Source organism: Mauremys reevesii, linkage group 16 (genome assembly GCF_016161935.1).
Source record: "Mauremys reevesii isolate NIE-2019 linkage group 16, ASM1616193v1, whole genome shotgun sequence".
Classification (NCBI taxonomy): Eukaryota; Metazoa; Chordata; order Testudines; family Geoemydidae; genus Mauremys; species Mauremys reevesii.
The window spans coordinates 4,147,184-4,164,866 of record NC_052638.1 but is presented as its reverse complement, the minus strand read 5'-3'; the positions used below and the strand labels follow the sequence as shown (position 1 = coordinate 4,164,866).

Sequence of the window (17,683 nt, the reverse complement as noted above, 5' to 3'; positions counted from 1 at the left end):
TCTTCACACAGCCCACATGGGAGGGAGGTAGAGCATGGCTAATACCATTTTATAGAAGGGTGAAACGGATGCAAAGAGGTGAAGTCATCTGCCCAAAGCCATACAGAAAATCAGCAATAGAGCTGGGAATGGAGCTCAAGGAGGAGCTACTGACTGCAAACACATCCCTTCAGACCCATCATATAAAAAGGAGTGCAAAAGCCAACATTTGTCCTGTGTTTTTCCCCACAAGTGAAGCCTCATTGAAAACACAATGGGGTTGTTGGACGGATGCTATCACTCGCAATAGTGGTGACTCCTCCTGGCAAAGACTTGATCAGAAAAGGCCTCTTGTTCTAATGAGTGCCACTAAACAAACCACTCAGGTCTCCAGCTGATTTGGAGAGCCTCTGGAATACTAACAATTCCTATACACACTTGCCTCTCCTTGCCTACTGCAAAAATGGCAGCACTATCACAACCTGGAAAGGAAGATTTCCAGAGGATCAGCATTAATCAGGAAGGCAATGACAAGACAGTGGTGACTTGTCAAGGACAGTGCAATGGTAGCAAATCCCTGTCCTCCTTGGTTTCCATTTCCAAGGAGTCAGCTCCCTCGTGCTCCCAATGTGACTCACAGCTAATGGCACAGTATGCTGCAAAAAAAAAAAAAAATCTGCAGCAAACAGTGAGATCAGTGTCTTTGGTAGTCACCTGGGCTTCTATTGCAGCTATTGCTGCAGACATATCACGTCTATTTGAAAAAATAAATTAAACCAAATGCGAGATGCAGTTGGAAAGTCAGAGTTGCATAACATTTTGTTTTCCACAGGCTTGGAAGGCTGCTCAAAATGTTTTATTCACATGATAATTAAGACATTATTGATCTTTTTTCCTTTTTATTGTCAGTCAAGTTAACTCTGTATCAATCAACATTTCTATGGTCATTTCTCTAAACACACCACCACCTGCAAATAAGGGCAGAGGTGCTGACTTGATCCAATGAGCCACACACAGCTTCAGCAGATGCTTCTACAACCAAAGCCATATCTCCCTTTAGGAAGAGGCTACATTTAGTCAAGATCTGGATGCTTTCCTAGTGCAAAGCCTAACCCAATAGCACTAGAACCAACGAGGAGAGATTTTAAATGACAAAGAGTCAGAAAAACAAAGAGACAGAGGATGAGAGTGCAAGAGAGTTGAAGACTAGATGAGCAAAATTGTGATCTTTTGAAAAGGTAACAAGAACGAACGAGAGGAAACGAGAAGGTACAGAGTCAGAAGGGAATTAAAAATGGCAGTACCTGTTTGTACAATAGAGCGGCTGCAAATCAAGTAGCTCTAGTCTAATCAATGGACATGTGACTTAGTGAATAGGATGTTACAGTTAAGCTCTGTCTGCACCTAATGGCGATGTGTAGAGCACAGGCACTACATGTGCAGCCACGCGCTGCAGGGAAAGGCAGGAGTGAGAGCTGCCAGAGCCTTCCCAGGCCAGAGGCTTTCACTTCAGCAGGGGAAAGCTCCAGCAGTGGGGAGGCACTGAGCCATTACACTGCTAACAATAGCAGCAGACATGGGAGACACCGCTTGGGCAGCCCAGGAAGGGTCTATATCCTGAGGGTTCAGGAATGCAGAGCACTATTCTTCTCTACTCATCCAAGCCACGCCTCACTGCCTACACTGCTATTTATATAGTGCATTGTCTGTACGCTACATGCTGCCCTAAACATTCCTGCACAGTGACCAAGGGTAACATTGTCAAAAGCACATAAGTGCCATTTTCAGAAGTGACTTAAGCACCTGGAAGCCAAATCTCACTGACTTCCAATGAGAATTAAGTCCCAGATGCACCAGGATATTTAGGTTCCTAACTTCCACTGAAATCCCTGAAAGTCAGGAGCCTACACACCTTTGAGGATCTGGGGCTAGATGGCTTTTGAAAATGGGACTCAGGTTCTTAGGATATTTCCTTTTAGTGGTTAGAGCCATCCTCTTCTAGACTCTGCCACTGGCCTGCTGTGTGACCTTGGTAAAGCTAAACGGCCCCACGCATACGCCACTGATACAATGACTGCACAGCATCTGCTCTCAATGACAGCAGTGTCACTCTGGAGTGGCTCTATGGCAGTGACCGGTCGATCCTAGAGGTTCTCCCAGTTGATCGCGATCTCCAGTGGCACAACGGGGCTGCCACTAAGACAGGCTCCCTGCCTGCCCCAGCCCCACACTGCTCCCAGAAGTGGCCAGTGCTGCCCCGCAGCCCCAGGGGCGGGGGGGCAGGGGTCTCCCTTGGTGCACTGCTCCTGCCTACAAGCACTGCCCCCGCGGCTCCCATTGGCCAGTGGGAACTGTGGGGGCGGTGCTTGCAGAGAGGGGAAGCACACGGGGCCATGTGCTGCCTCCCCCCTCCCCCCCAGGGGCCACAGGGGCACGTTGACCCCTTCCGGGAGCGGTGTAGGGCCAGGATAGGCAGGGAGCCTACCTTAGCAGCAGCCACGCTGTGCCACCGACTGGGAGCTGCCGGAGGTAACTTTCTGCCCAGCAGGAGGCTGCACCTCAGCCCTGACCACCCTCCCAGAGCCAGCACCCCGTGCCCCCTCCTGCACCCCAACCCACTGCCTCAGCCTGGAGCCCCCTCCTGTACCCAAACTGTCTCCCTCCCTCACCTCCTCCTGCACCCCAACCCCCTGCCCCCGGCTCAGCCCAGTGCCCCCCCCCCCCACTACAAACCCCTCGGCCCCAGCCCAGAGCCCACACTCCCTCCCAAACCCCTCCCCCAGCCTGGTGAAAGCGCGTGAGGGTGGGGGAGAGTGAATGACGGGGGGGGGGAATGGAGTGAGTGGGGCAGGGCCTCAGGGAAGGGGCAGGGTAGATCCTGGGTTGCCCTTAATTCAAAAAGTGATCTTGGGTGTAAAAAGGTTGGGGACCACTGCTCTGTGGTCATAAATGGCATTATTCCAGACAAACAATGGAGTAACTGAGAATAGAATTTGACTCATTTAGTTTCCTATATTTTATTAGAAAGGAGCTGTTGGATTTATTCCAGGGTTTACTCAAAAGAGAATGCTGTGTCATTGCTCAGCAAAAAGAACACACACATATTGCTGGCATCAGACAGTGAAAACGTTCAGAGAATTAGGGCTCCAATTAACTGAAGTGCCTGTTTTTCACATAGCTACACTAGATATAAACAAAACGGCAAGGATTGTTTCGAAAAGTACAGATCTTTACAATCAAAAGCCTAGTCCAACGTGCCATTTTATGGGAGGGTTCATGAATGACACTTTAGGGCAAATTCAGACATGGGGTGAGTCAAAGTTGTATGGACGGAATTGCATTGAGTTAACCCTCCATGCTTCTGTCTGGCCTGAATTTGACTCTAAACCAAGAGGCCTTTTAGGGATACAGGGCCAATGTGTGACCTGCATTGGCCAACGTATGATTTATTAATCTTGAAACACCACATACGCCAGATGTGCCCAAATCAGCACCTCTCTGAACCATGAAAATTGCAAGTGTATGTTATGTAGGTGCAGAGAATAAATAGCCACATTTCCAACAACACCTGCTATGGAAAGAAAGCTAAATAAATGTAGATCTAAATGTCCGAATAATAATACTTAGCTCCTAAGTATAAGCTTTTCTTTACAAGAAGGTCAGTATCATTATCCTCATTTTACAGATGGGGAAATTTAGGCAAAGAGCACTAAAGTAACTTATCCAACTCAGTCATGGAGAAGAGAATAGAACCCAATTCAACAGACTCCCTAACCACTGGACCACACTGCCTGCTAGAAACCAACTTGTAGATCTAATGCAACAGTGTGTCATTATCCACTGGAAGCCCCCAGTTCAGAAATGACGTTACAATTTGCCCTTCAAATCTAGCTGCAAAACCTGCAAAGCTGACATCCTCAGTACATCAACTAATCAGTGTCTTTATTTGTTTATGGTCTGATCCATTCTGGGGAGTGTTCTCAGTCTGCTATCACTTACCACTGGCTCAATAGTGAAGATATTATCAGAGACGAACATGGAGTCTCCTTGCATCATTGCCCTGTGGTTCTGGAAGGTGCGGGAAAGAATGGAAAGGCGCTTTTGGAACACAGGGTCTGCATTGCATTCCTCCAGAAATGGATCGGTCCCATCCTCTTCCTGGGTCTGCAGTTGGTAACAGGGCCTGAAACCAAAGGGAGAGAAACAAACAAAGCAGATAATTTAATAAACAACGTATTGCTAAAGGCTGTCACTTGAATACATGGGTGATGGCCCTTGCTGTGTGGTGCATGAGGAAGCATCCCACGGCACTACAGAGGAAGTAACTGAATCAACTGGTTTCCACACTGGCATGATGGGGAATTATTCTTCAAGTTCAGTTGCCAGTAGCCTCCTGTAACTGGGCAGGACTCACCCCTGTGGTGCCTCCTGCTGGTCATCTCAGGGAATTAGCTTCCAGCCTCCAGAGCGCCCCGCCAGCCAGTGTTCCCCGTGTCCCTCCCAGACCCCAGGTGACCCTTTTAATGGGTGCTGCCCCCTGGCAGTAACCCCACTGTTTCTCCAGGTCTCCCCACTCCGGGGAACCCCCACCCACTACCCCCACCTCACCTCAGTATACGACTACTGCCAGTCATCATCTAGCCCCATGCCCTGGGGCAGACTGCAGTATCAGCCTACTCATCACCGGCAAGGTTGGGTTTGGACCTGCTGCCATTGCCTCCCCCTGGGCTGCCCTCTGCAACCCCCAGTACCCATTGGCCTTCTGCTAGGCCACAGCCTGGGGCTTTCCAGGCTGGAGCTCCCCAGCTCCTCTGCCTTTCCCCAGCCCTGCTCCACTCAGGTATTCTGCTCAGGTCCATCTCCCTCTACAGCTAGAGAGAGACTGATGAACTCCTGGCTCCCAGCCTCTTATATAGGGCCAGCTGAGGCCTGATTGGGGCGTGGCCCAGCTGTGGCTACTTCCCCAATCAGCCTAGTAGCTGCTCCCCCCTGCAACAGCCCTCTCCCAGGGCTGTCTTTATACCCCTCAGGCAGGGCTAGCTCCAGGCACCAGCGCAGCAAGCAGGTGCTTGGGTCGGCCAACGTACGTCTCTTTGGAGGCAATTTGGCAGCAGGTCCCTCAGTCCCTCTCGGAGGGAAAGACCTGCCACCGAATTGCCGCCGAAGAATGAAGCGACGCGGTGGAGCTGCTGCTGAAGTGGCGCCGATCGCAGCTTTTTTTTTTTTTCTGCCGCTTGGGGCAGCAAAAACGCTGGAGCTGGCCCTGACCTCAGGGCAGGAGCGGGTGACCACCCCGCTGCACCTCCCCATTTGACACTGCTGAAGAACAGGATTTTTGAAAGTCAGGACCTCTGAATAACAGTTGGAAAGTCAACGGGACTTGTGTGTCTACATTCCTATTGCTCCACAGCTTCTACCAGCTGATGGTAACATGTGGAGTCCACCTACTCCTTCAAACAGAATGTCATGTACACTCAGCTACAGGAAGCGCTGCATGTGGCAGTCAGGTAGGATAAATTAGCTCAGCACAGCAAAAAAGGCCATTATCACTGGCAGGAGCAACAGCAGCAGTGATCATCAGAAAGGATAATATTTGGATAAGGACTGGGTGGATTTTCAAAAGCAAGTTAGAGGCACAAGTCCCATTGATTTTTCTATCCCTGTTTCGGCTCCTGATTTTCTCAGGATAAACAGACAATATTTGGCTTGCCCAATGAAATAATACTACCCATGTCTATAGCACCTTCCACCCCAGGAGCTCCAAGTATTTTGTGAACAGTAAGGAATTAAGCCTGTGAGGTAGGTCTCTCCATTAAACAGATTAAAAAACCGAGGTAGAGAGCTTAAGCGACTTGCCCAAGATTCCATAATTAGTCTGTGGAGTTAGGAGTAGCACCTAGGAATCCAGCTCCCCTGTTCTATACTTAGAATCATAAAATCATAGAATATGAGAGTTGGAAGAGACCTCAGAAGGTCACCTAGTTCAACACCCTGCTCAAAGCAGGACCAACCTCAACTAAATCATCCCAGCCTTAAAAACCTCTAAGGAAGGAGATTCCACCACCTCCCTAGGTAACCCATTCCAGTGCTTCACCACCCTCCTAAGAAAATAGTTTTTCCTAATATCCACCACTGAGAACAGCCGAGCTCCCTCCTCTTTGGAATCCCCCTTCAGGTATTTGAAGGCTGCTATCAAATCCCCCCTCACTCTTCTCTTCTGCAGACTAAACAATCCCAGTTCCCTCAGCCTCTCGTTGTAAGTCATGTGCTCCAGCCCCCTCATCATTTTCTTTGCCTTCTGCTTAATTCTCTCCAACTTGTCTACATTCTTTCTGTAGTGGGGGACAGAAAACTGCATGCAATACTCCAGGTATGGCCTCACCAGTGTCAAATAGAGGGGAATAATCACTTCCCTCGATCTGCTGCCAATGCTCCTTCTAATGCAGCCCAGTATGCCATTAGCTTTCTTGAAAACAAAGGCACACTGCTGACTTCTATCCAGCTTTTCATCCACTGTAACCCCTAGGTCCTTTTCCGCAGAACTGCCACTTAGCCAGTCGGTCCCCAGCCTGTAGCAGTGCATGGGATTCTTCCATCCTAAGTGCAGGAATCTGCACTTGTCCTTGTTGAACCTCATCAGATTTATTTTGGCCCAATTCTCCAATTTGTCTAGGTCACTCTGGCCCCTAACCCTACCCTTCAGTGTATCTACCTCTCCCACCAGTTTCGTGTAATCTGCAACCTTGCTGAGGGTGCAGTCCATCCCATCATCCAGATCATTAATGAAGATGTTGAACAAAACCAGCCCCAGGACAGACCCCTGGGACACTTTGCTTGATACCGGCTGCCAACTGGACATCAAGCTGTTGATCACTACCCAGTGAGCCTGACAATCTAGCCAGCTTTCTACCCACCTTACAGTCCATTCATCTAATCCATACTTCTTTAACTTGCTGGCAAGAATACTGTGGGAGACAGTACCAAAAGCTTTGCTAAAGTCAAGATATATCACATCCACTGCTTTCCCCATATCCACAGAGCCAGTGATCTCATCATAGAAGGCAATCATGTTGGTCAGGCATGACTTGCCCTTGGTGAATCCATGTTGATTGTTCCTGATCTCCTTCCTCTCCTCTAAGTGCTTCAGAATTGATTCCTTGAGGACCTGCTCCATGATTTTTCCAGGGACTGAGGTGAGGCTGACTGGCCTGTAGTTCCCCGGATTCTCCTTCTTCCTTTTTTTAAAGATGAAGGCTACATTAGCCTTTTTCCAGTCATCCGAGACCTCCCCCAATTGCCATGAGTTTTCAAAGATAATGGCCGATGGCTCTGCAATCACATCAGCCAACTCCCTCAGCACCCTCAGATGCATTAGATCCAGCTCAACGGAATTGTGCACGTCCAGCTTTTCTAAATAGTCCTTAACCTGTTCTTTCACCACTGAGGGCTGCTCACCTCCTCCCTATACTGTGCTGCCCAGTGCAGAAATCTGGGAACTGACTTTGTCTGTGAAGACTGAGGCAAAAAAAGCATCGAGTGCTTCAGCTTTTTCCACATCATCTGTCACTGGGTTGCCTCCCCCATTCAGTAAGGGTCCCACACCTTCCCTGACCACCTTCTTGTTGATAACATACCTGTACAAACCCTTCTTGTTACCCTTCACATCCCTTGCTACCTGCAACTCCAATTGTACTTTGGCCTTCGTGGTTACACCCCTGCATGTTCGAGCAATATTTTTATACTCCTCCCTAGTCATCTGTCCAAGTTTCTACTTCTTGTCAGCTTCCTTTTTGTGTTTAAGCTCACCGAAGATTTTTCTATTAAGCCAAGCTGGTCATCTGCCAGATTTGCTATTCTAGGCTATTGATATTCTTAAACTATTAGACCTGCCTTCCTGCCATATGTATTTGCTCACAAATGCCTGGTTGTTTAACTAGCCTTGCCTAACTGTAGGAACATAGGGAAAAAATTAAATATATTTTCGGCTAAAGCCGGGGAAGGGTGGAGAAAAAGAAGAGGTGGCTCCCTCCCCTTTGCCATAGATGGTGACCCTGCTTTCACAGCTGGTCAGCAAACATTTGTTTCATGGAGTACAGCTCTCTGGGCTGGGCAGGGGAAAGCTTAACACTCCATCTCTCCAGGGCAAGTCTCTTCCTGCTTGAAATATTGCTGTATCCAATCAAAGAGGTGCTGCATGCCCCACTTTCCTAGCTAGAAGCAGCCACAGGGTGACAGTTCTGTGGGGAGAGTGCAAGGCACCATATGTAACAAAATGGGCAGGGAAATGAAAGCAGAAGGACAGTGATTATTGCACTTCAAAAGTCAAATACAATTAGAAAGACAGTTCGCTCATGGTTAGTGCTAACTTCACACAGACAGAGCCTCAGGCAGACCCTGTCACCAACACCAGTGCTGAAAATATCCCTTGGACTAGCTCTGCATTTAGTTCAATAGGAAAATTCTCTCTACAGCTGATCTACAATGCCACCGTGTATCAGGATAGCTTCCTGCCACAAAATTCAGGGCCCCTGAACCCAGCCTATATCACTGTGTGATAGTCCCAAGACTCCCTCCCAGGACAGTCCCAGGACATAGGTAGCAGTAGAGAGCTGGCTGAACGGAGAAGTGGCCAGTCCTTGGGTGCCAGGTTTCCTGGGCATGGCGACTAGCCTTGACTCTTTCTTTCTGTTCATGCTCTCGGTCAGGGCTCTGCCATGCGGTCAGCTCTCTCCTGCCGCCCCGACCCTCAGTGATGGGTTTGTGCCTTCAGGCTCCTCCAGCCAGGCAACAAACACATCATGTTGTGATGCCAAGCAGGGCTGGTCTAGACAATGCTGCCCTCTCGGGTCTGGATGCTCGGGTGAGGATTATGCTCATCCTGCAGTGTCAGGATGGTGTGGAGTAAAAGCTGCTGTGTTCGGGAGAGCCTGGTGGGGACAATAATGTGGGCCCTTGGGTGCCCCCTGCTTTTTATTGCATCTGTTCAATAGGAAACCTCCATGCACCAACCCCCAGCTTCCTCCACAATAGCATCACCAACTTTCTAATTGCACAAACCCAAACACTCTAGCCCCACCCCTTCCCCGAGGCCTTGCCCCATTCCCCACCCCTTCCCTGAGGCCCCCCCACTACATTCCCCCTCCCTTGGTGGCTCGCTCTCCTTCACCCTCACTCACTTTCACTGGGCTGGGGGCGGGGGTTGAGGTGTGGGAGGGCTCTAACTGGGGGTGCAGGCTCTGTGGTGGGGCAGGGGATGAGGGGTTTTGGGTGTAGGAGGGTGAGGGCTCCAGGCTGGGGGTTGGGACCGAGGGATTTGGAGTGCAGGAGGAGGCTGCAGGTTGAGGCAAGGGGTTGGGGTGTGGGAGGGGGTGAGGGTTCTGGGCCAGGAGTGTGGGCTCTGGTGGGGATGAGGGATTTGGGGGGCAGGCGGGGGCTCCACGCGGGGGGTTGGGACTGAGGGATGCGGCGTGCAGGCGGGGGCGGTGGGTTGAGGCAGGGGGTTGGGATGCAGGAGGTGGTAAGGACTCTGGGGTGGGGCCAGGGATGAGGGGTGTGGGGTGCAGGAGGGGGATCCGGGTCGGGGGGCTCAGGGCTGGGGCGGGGGGGTGGGGCTCGGGGTGGGGGCAGGCGTACCAAGGGGGGCTTTGAGAGCAGTGCAGCACGGGGGCTAAGGCAGGTTCCTTTCCTGTCCTGGCTCCGTGCTGTGAATCGGACATGGCCAGCAGCAGGACCAGCTCCTAGGCGGGGGGCGGCCAGGAGGATCTGCACACTGCTCTCGCCCACAGGCACCGCACCCCTAGCTCCTATTGGCCACAGTTCTTGGCCAATGGGAGTGCGGAGCCTGTGCTCGGGGCAGGGGCAGCGTGCAGAGCCCCATGGCCCCACTGCCTAGGAGCCAGACCTGCTGGCTGCTTCCAGGGGGCAGCACAGTGCCAGGACAGGTAGGAACTAGCCTGCCTTAGCCCCCCAGCACCGCCGACAAGACTTTTACCAGCCCAGTTGGTGGTGCTGACCAGAGCCACCAGGGTCCCTTTTCGACCAGGCGTTCCAGTCGAAAACCGGACACCTGGCAACCCCACTCCAGAAACTCTCCTCTCTCCATTCTGGGTGCTCCACTGAACCTGCAGCTGGCACGGGAGAGAATTCGGACCAGGCAGAGTATGGAAGATGCATGCTCAACCTTTAGCCATGCAGACAGATGAGCTGAATAAAATGGCTTCACGAGGGCTCCCAATTGGCTTGAACTAGCCTTGGAACCAAGTCTGTTAACTCCTGATATTTGGGTTCCATACAGCTGGCTGATCTCAGTGTGTGCTCAGGGAAGCTCAGCACAATATCCCATATAGCATGTTTTTTGAGCCTGAACTAAGCTGGCGGTTGGGCAGCAGTTCAGGGCACTTGGTGAGGGGTCTGTAGGGCAGGTTGCCAGCAGCTGGTAAGGTATAGGTTAGGGCTCTTATCTTTGGGAGCCTCCAAGATGGGGAAACAGGAGCATGTGCAGGGGTGGCAAGCAGGGGCATGGGCCTCCCAGTAATCCTTGGGGCACAGAACTTCTCTGGCTGTGGGGCCACGGAGGCAGGGAAGATCGAGTTCTTGCCAGGACCAGGAGAGGGGCAGGGTGGAGGGAGGGAAGATTGAGCTCGTCCCGGGTCCGAGACAGGGGGAGGGAGAGCAAGCTTCTGTGTCCCCCCCCTAAAGGGGTCAAATTTAAATTCCTGTGAATGCCCCTGTGGGAGAATCACTGCAAACAGGGGAGTGTTGTACTGTAGGGGTGTGCTAGGAGGCCATCTCACTGGGCTCACCACTAGTAGAAAGCAAATAATCCAGAATGGACTCTTGAACTGGAAGTTATCAGAAAATCCAGTACAAAATCCTGGTTGGGTTTGGCTATAGGGAAACCTTGCCATTCCTAGAGGGGGCCATTTAGGGGCCTGCCAGGGATGGAGGAACATCAAGGGGTGCAGAAGAAATCAAGGAGGGAAATACAAACAGAAGGTCATTCGATTTTTCTTTGGAACACTGAGTTTGCACAGAAGTCATATACTGTGTAATTAAACACAGAGAACAGTGGAAAACTAGTTATGCCCTTCAAGGCATAGCTGACCTAATTATGTTGATCTTTATTTGCTCAGAGGCCTTTAAAAACTTGGCTCCGGTCTAAGGCACTTCCCAGATCATCAATGGGCTGAAGTGTAGCTTTTTGACACTTACTTCCATCCAAGTATGAAAAGCTACAGACGAGATCCCCAAATCACCTAGGCTTTTCAGTGCAATTCCCAAATTCACCTCTGAAGCTAACTGCAACCATTAGTGTGCACTTGAAATGACAATAGCTGTCCCATAGTGAAGAAAGTCCCCCTCCCGCTCTATTTTATCCCAGATGAGATCTTTGTCCCATGCTCACCTACGCAGGACTTTCCCCTCATACTGGCCCTGTGACCTAGGGATGTTTTTGCTGGCCATATGTCCTTGCAATTTTTCTCTGTCTCTTGCTGCACTGTTGTTCTGTGCTAGCAACTCTCCCTGCTACTAGAATGGAATGCCATGCAAACACAGGGAGCAAGCCTACGAGAGCAGCAGAACACTAGTTACTCTCCCAGCACACTTCTCATACACACTTATACCTTTCTGCCATGACCTCATACCTGCAAAGGGAAGGGAAATCTCAGGGGCTGAGTATGTGTGCAGGGAGGACATCCCTAACTCCTGAGTTGTGAGAGAGAAACCCACACACACTCCACTCCCGCCTCTCTTTGGCCTTCTTTTAAAGTTTGTGAAATGATTGAGGACCTAGATATCATACAAAAAACTCACAAAAGACCAGGAAAGGCTCTCCCGCTGTTCTGTCAGGGAGGGTGGGAGGGAACCCCAGATGGAGCCCACAGAAACAAAACTCACGCAACTCCCAAGTATCCTTCTGTGGCCACCAGCCAACCTTTGCTCCTCTCCCCTCCCCTCCCATCAACAGAGGGGTGCAGGTGGCCCTAAGCTATTTGATATGTGCAAACAAGTGCTGTTGGCAAGTGGAAAACTTAGAGCTCCCAAAAGTGCCCAGTTCTAGGGATGCCAAAATACAGGCTTCGTCAAGACCTTGAAACGTCCCTTTGTCCATTTCTTTGCAATGACATTTTGAAGAATGAGTCTCTGATGCCTTAAGCAGGGGATGGCAACAGCAATAACATCCCCAGGTCACTGCTGCAGGCTGAACCACCTTTTTCCCCACATGTTAAGTCTGGGTGTTCTCCAGCTATAAATTCTCACTGACAGGAGACGAGTGTTCCAAAAAAGTGCCAAGCCCTTAAATTAGCCTTCTTATGGAGTGCGAGCAGCCTGAAAGGCAAGAGGGGCCCAGGGAAGAAGAATGGCTACGGTTAGGAAAGAGATGCCTCATTGGTAGATACATTTGTTAGATGTTGGCTTTGTCATTGCTAACGTTTTATGATAGAAATGTGCAGCCATTTCAATATGGAAACAATCCATCCATGGCATTTATTGGGTGATAAACAGAAAAGCTGTATGAGAGGTGGGGCCGGTATGGAAAATGCTGAGAACCACTGCCCTAGAGGCCAATGGCACATTCCCAGCCTTGGATGGTTAGAGCGAAATTTAATTTGCCATAATCCATTCAAGAACAGGAAAGACTGAACATGGGCTTTACTCAAGACTGAGTGTCATATTGAAAACAATCATAGAATCATAGACTATCAGGGTTGGAAGGGATCTCAGGAGGTATCTAGTCCAACCCCCTGCTCAAAACAGGACCAATCCCCAAGTAAATCATCCCAGCCAGGGCTTTATCAAGCCTGACCTTAATAACCTCTACGGAAGGAAATTCCACCACCTCCCTAGGTAACCCATTCCAGTGCTTCACCACCCTACTAGTGAAAAAGTTTTTCCTAATATACAACCTAAATCTCCCACACTGCAACTTGAGACCATTACTCCTTGTTCTGTCATCTGGTATCACTGAGAACAGTCTAGATCCATCCTCTTTGGAACCCCCTTTCAGGTAGTTGAAAGCAGCTATCAAATCCCCCCTCATTCTTCTCTTCTGCAGACTAAACAATCCCAGTTCCCTCAGCCTCTCCTCATAAGTCATGTGCTCCAGCCCCCTAATCATTTTTGTTGCTCTCCGCTGGACTCTCTCCAATTTATCCACATCCTTCTTGTAGTGTGGGGCCCAAAACTGGACACAGTACTCCAAATGAGGCCTCACCAGTGCTGAATAGAGGGGAATGATCACATCCCTCGATCTGCTGGCAGTGCCCCTACTTATACAGCCCAAAATGCCATTGACCTTCTTGGCAACAAGGGCACACTGTTGACTCATATCCAGCTTCTCGTCCACTGTAACCCGTCCTTTTCTACAGAACTGCTGCCTAGCCACTCGGTCCCTAGTCTGTAGCAGTGCATGGGATTCTTCTGTCCTAAGTGCAGGACTCTGCACTTGTCCTTGTTGAACCTCATCAGATTTATTTTGGCCCAATCCTCTAATTTGTCTAGGTCCCTCTTTATCCTATCCCCACTCTCCCGCATATCTACCACTCCTCCCAGCTTAGTGTCATCTGCAAACTTGCTGAGGGTGCAGTCCACGCCATCCTCCAGATCATTAATGAAGATATTGAACAAAACTGGCCGACCCTTGGGGCACTCCACTTGATACTGGCTGCCAACTAGACATGGAGCCATTGATCACTACCCATTGAGCCCGACAATCTAACCAGCTTTCTATCCACCTTATAGGCAATTCATCCAGTCCATACTTCTTTAATTTGCCAGCAAGAATACTGTGGGAGACTGTATCAAAAGCTTTGCTAAAGTCAAGGAATAACATGTTCCCTGCTTTCCCCGCATCCACAGAGCCAGTTATCTCAATCTATCTTTCAAATTAACCTTAGCTTCTGTCGTTCCTCCTCTTCTTGAGTAATAAAGACCTTCCACTGGAAGTGTGCTATGATGTCGCTTCGGTTGTGTATAAGCACTGATCTTTGGTTTGCTAAAGTAATGAATGTCTTCTCAATCGTCAAGGAGTTCTTGTCCAGTCTGACATTGACGTCTGTGGCCGCTCCATACAAACTTATGTGGATATCCTCACCTAGGACAGAGCAAAGGACAGAAACTCAATGGCCTTTGCTAAGTGAATTTTTTTTGTTTAGAGCAATACCTAAATATGGATGGATATGTAATGAAATAAATTGATATATTTAACATATCCTCATGGCAGACATGGCCAAGAGCAACGTGGATTCAGCTCTCACTACTGGATGTACTCATGTTTTCTCTCCAAGGAAGAGTACAAGGTGATGGTACACTGAGACTGCAATGAGTGGGACCCCAGTTCTGGAGCTTTGTGGAGATGTCCACTCCCCAGGTTGCTAATAGTTTAGGGTGAGATTTTCAAAGGTGCAATAGTGATTTAGGCGCACACGTTCCACTGAAAGTCTATGGGATCTGTGCTCCTAAATCATTTGGGTGCTTTTGAAAAGTCCCACCTTGGACACCTCTTGCTCAGGGCATCCGGTGTACTTCATGGATCTGAGCTGATCACTGTGATGCCCCCCTTCCTGATCACCTTACACTGACAGGACCTGGGACACATGGTGGTTCAGACTGACAGGAGAGAGGATTATTTCGTCACTGAGTGTAGGATCTGGCTTGCATAACAGACAATATATCACAGAAAACAAGTGGATTTCTGTTTAGAAGAGTCTAAGTGGCTGACATTTTTTAAAGTGAGCATACCCAATTAGCACACACTAGGCCCCTGATGTGTGTTCACAAGTTGGGGGATGGAGCACACCAAGGTACAGGTGACATGTGCACCAGGCTTTGTGTACAGAACCTGGGCACATGTCAAAGCTCATGGGGGACCAGATACTCCACTGGTATAAATCATCAGTGTAGCTCCACAGAAGTCAACGGCCCCACATCCAATTATACTAGCCGAGGCTCTGTGCCACAATCTTCTCTTTTCAAAGTGTCGGCCTGGGTAAAAAGTGTAGGGATTCCACTGAAAGCTCCAGGGCGGATGGGAGTAACTCTTGCTGCATTTGAAAGCATACTCAATATATGGATCCATTAATAGCTTAATATACAATAGAAAGCTCAGATCCCAGTGAGTCAGCAATATGCTGTGGATTTCACTGTGAGGCAGATGAATTGACACCAAGCATGGAGCTGTCAGGGTTAGCTGGGGGCAGTTGCAGGCTTCATGTCTTGGGCACCAAATTAGATGTGACATTTCATTTAGGACTCTTTGTATCTTAATATTTAAGGAAAATAAATCTCTTGACTGTAACAGCAGTTGAAAATTTCAGTTGACAGGGTAGATTTCTGCAGTTTAGTAGTTTGGGATGTTTCTGAAGCCATGAAGCCACATGTTTACTGAAACTGAGTATGTCAGCCCTGTCCTTATTTACAGAATACATCCTTATTACAGAGACTGTCAATCATCTTGCCCTTAGATACTGTTAAATAAATTATTTACATAGAGTCAGGACAAATAAAAGACAAACTCACTCAACAGCCAGTTAGGAAACTATGCTGGAAATCTAAATCAAAAGGGACTTTTAATACATTAGCAAACCACAGTAATTGGAGCGTGGGGCTTTTGAAAGCTAGTTTGACACAGCAGGCACCAAGGTATGTTTGCAGTTTGCATTTATCTGCAAGCCTACAGACACATGCAATTTGGCACATCATGGTACCTTCTTTCCTTCTTAAATAACAGATCGAACCACCTAATTATCTTTCCTATGCCATAGGAAACAACTGACTGCGTAAAATAAACAAGGTGATACAGAATCCCAGAGAACTCCTCTAGTAATACTGGGCCTGCCACCCCAGAACTACCAGACGTAAGAACTTTCAGAACATCTCTCTTCATACCAATCTTACAACACAGTCAGAGAACCTTGTTTATCTGAATGCCTATTTGGATGAATGGATGAGAAAACCATCGGACAAACTTCCAAAATTAATTTGGGATTTTTATTAAAATTTGCAGCAAATATTTCATCATTAACTGCTCCAGATGTTAGGGGAGGATAACCAGAGTCATTAGACAGACATATTGAATAATATGCTGCATGTTTTTCTCATCTTCACTGATATGTACTGCTCCTTTATTCCTTAGCACCTTCTTTTTGCTGTGATTTGTGATGATAATCTCTTAAGAAGCTAACATGAGCAGATGTCTGAGGTTTCAAATGCCTGGGAAATATGGAAATTCAGATTTAACTCTTTTTGTACTGGCTTTCAAAGGTTTAATCAGGCTTTGCTATCACCTCTTTAAGCAATAAATGCAGCTGAAGATTTACAGGTATGAGAAAGTCCTCACAATTTATTACTGGAAATGAAAATAAAAATTATAGCCTGTCACTCAGATGGGCCTTAATATGGCTCCATATCTGTCTGGTTTGGTACTTATATGGCCACAATTACCACAGTACGTGAGCACCTCACAAGCATTAATGTATTTTTATCCTCTATACTCCTGCTGTACAGACGGGGAACTAAGTGACTTACCCATGATTACACAGGGAATCTGTGGCAGAAAGGAGAAGAGAAGAGAACCCAGCTCTCCCAAACCTCCGCCCTATTCACTGGACCATCCCTGGAGTCACCAGCAGGTGATGCTCGAGAATGAGGCACTTGGTCCTTCTCACTTCCAGGGAGGCTAACAGCATTGCCTCAGAGATCTACTTGATCTGCATTGGCTGAGGAGAGACCATATATAAGCTCCCATACTCAAATTTCCTTCATGGTAGTACACCAGTTACAATTCTTGAAGTGAGAGACTTCTACAGGCAGGTAATTTCAATATTGTTCCTACCAGCCCATATCCAGGAGCTTCTTTTGGACGTTGTTAAATCACTGCATTATTTACGCTGGCCTTCAGCAACTGCTCATTTATAAAAGTCATCCTTTAATAATTGCCACTGATAAAATCTACAGTTTTAAAGAATTGTTTTCCAGGCTAGAATGAAAGCTCAGGAAATTCGTTGATTTATTACTTGTATTATGGTAGTATCAAGGCACTCACTGTGGACCAGGACCCCTGTGGAGACACAAAATAAACAAATGGTCCCTGCCCACAAAAGCTCACAAGCTAAGTAGAAGACAAGAGTCACCAGTTGGAGACATCAGATGGGGGAGTACAAGGAAGCAATGAAATAATACTGGTCAACAGGTTAAGCTGTGTTGTCCTCGGGCAGTGCTCTGATCTAAACACTATGCTCCAACCGATTTTTGGGACAGGCAAAGCAGTACCCCCGATCCTAGCCCTTTCTTTAATTGGGTAGACAAAAGGGGCCCATCAGTTGCTCTGCACCACCCTTGGGAAGCAGAGATGTCTCCTGCAAGTCAACCACACATTGTGTCACTGGAATTACTGGGAGTCATGGAACAGGCTTCACTACCAAGCAGAGTGGAGGAATCTCTCAGAATATATTTGAGGAAGAGCCCAGAACTATCAGCGAATGAGGAAGCTCTGAAAGTGGTGGCTGCAGTATATACAGGATGATGGTGCCTATTTTTAACCATTATTGATGCTGTGATAATGATGAGCTATGGTACCCGCCTGGCTGAAATATCAATTTTGGCAGACGTGGAAACAAGTGCAAGGACTTTCATCCCAATAGCCTGGTAAACAGATGCACAATACACCACTTAACAAATCAATCCATCCTTCAAGCAGCTCTCG

At 48.4% G+C, this 17,683-nt stretch overlaps 1 protein-coding gene across 1 annotated transcript in view; it reads right to left on the bottom strand.

The window, feature by feature from the left end:
* Nucleotides 1-17,683, bottom strand: part of HYDIN (HYDIN axonemal central pair apparatus protein) — a 399,212-nt gene that overhangs the window by 296,193 nt on the left and 85,336 nt on the right. Inside the window, exons 9-10 of the mRNA XM_039503100.1 lie at nucleotides 13,873-14,074; nucleotides 3,979-4,162 (exon numbers count right to left, since the gene is read on the bottom strand). Coding sequence (XP_039359034.1) covers nucleotides 3,979-4,162; nucleotides 13,873-14,074 — 386 coding nt within the window. The remainder of the gene's footprint in view (nucleotides 1-3,978; nucleotides 4,163-13,872; nucleotides 14,075-17,683) is intronic.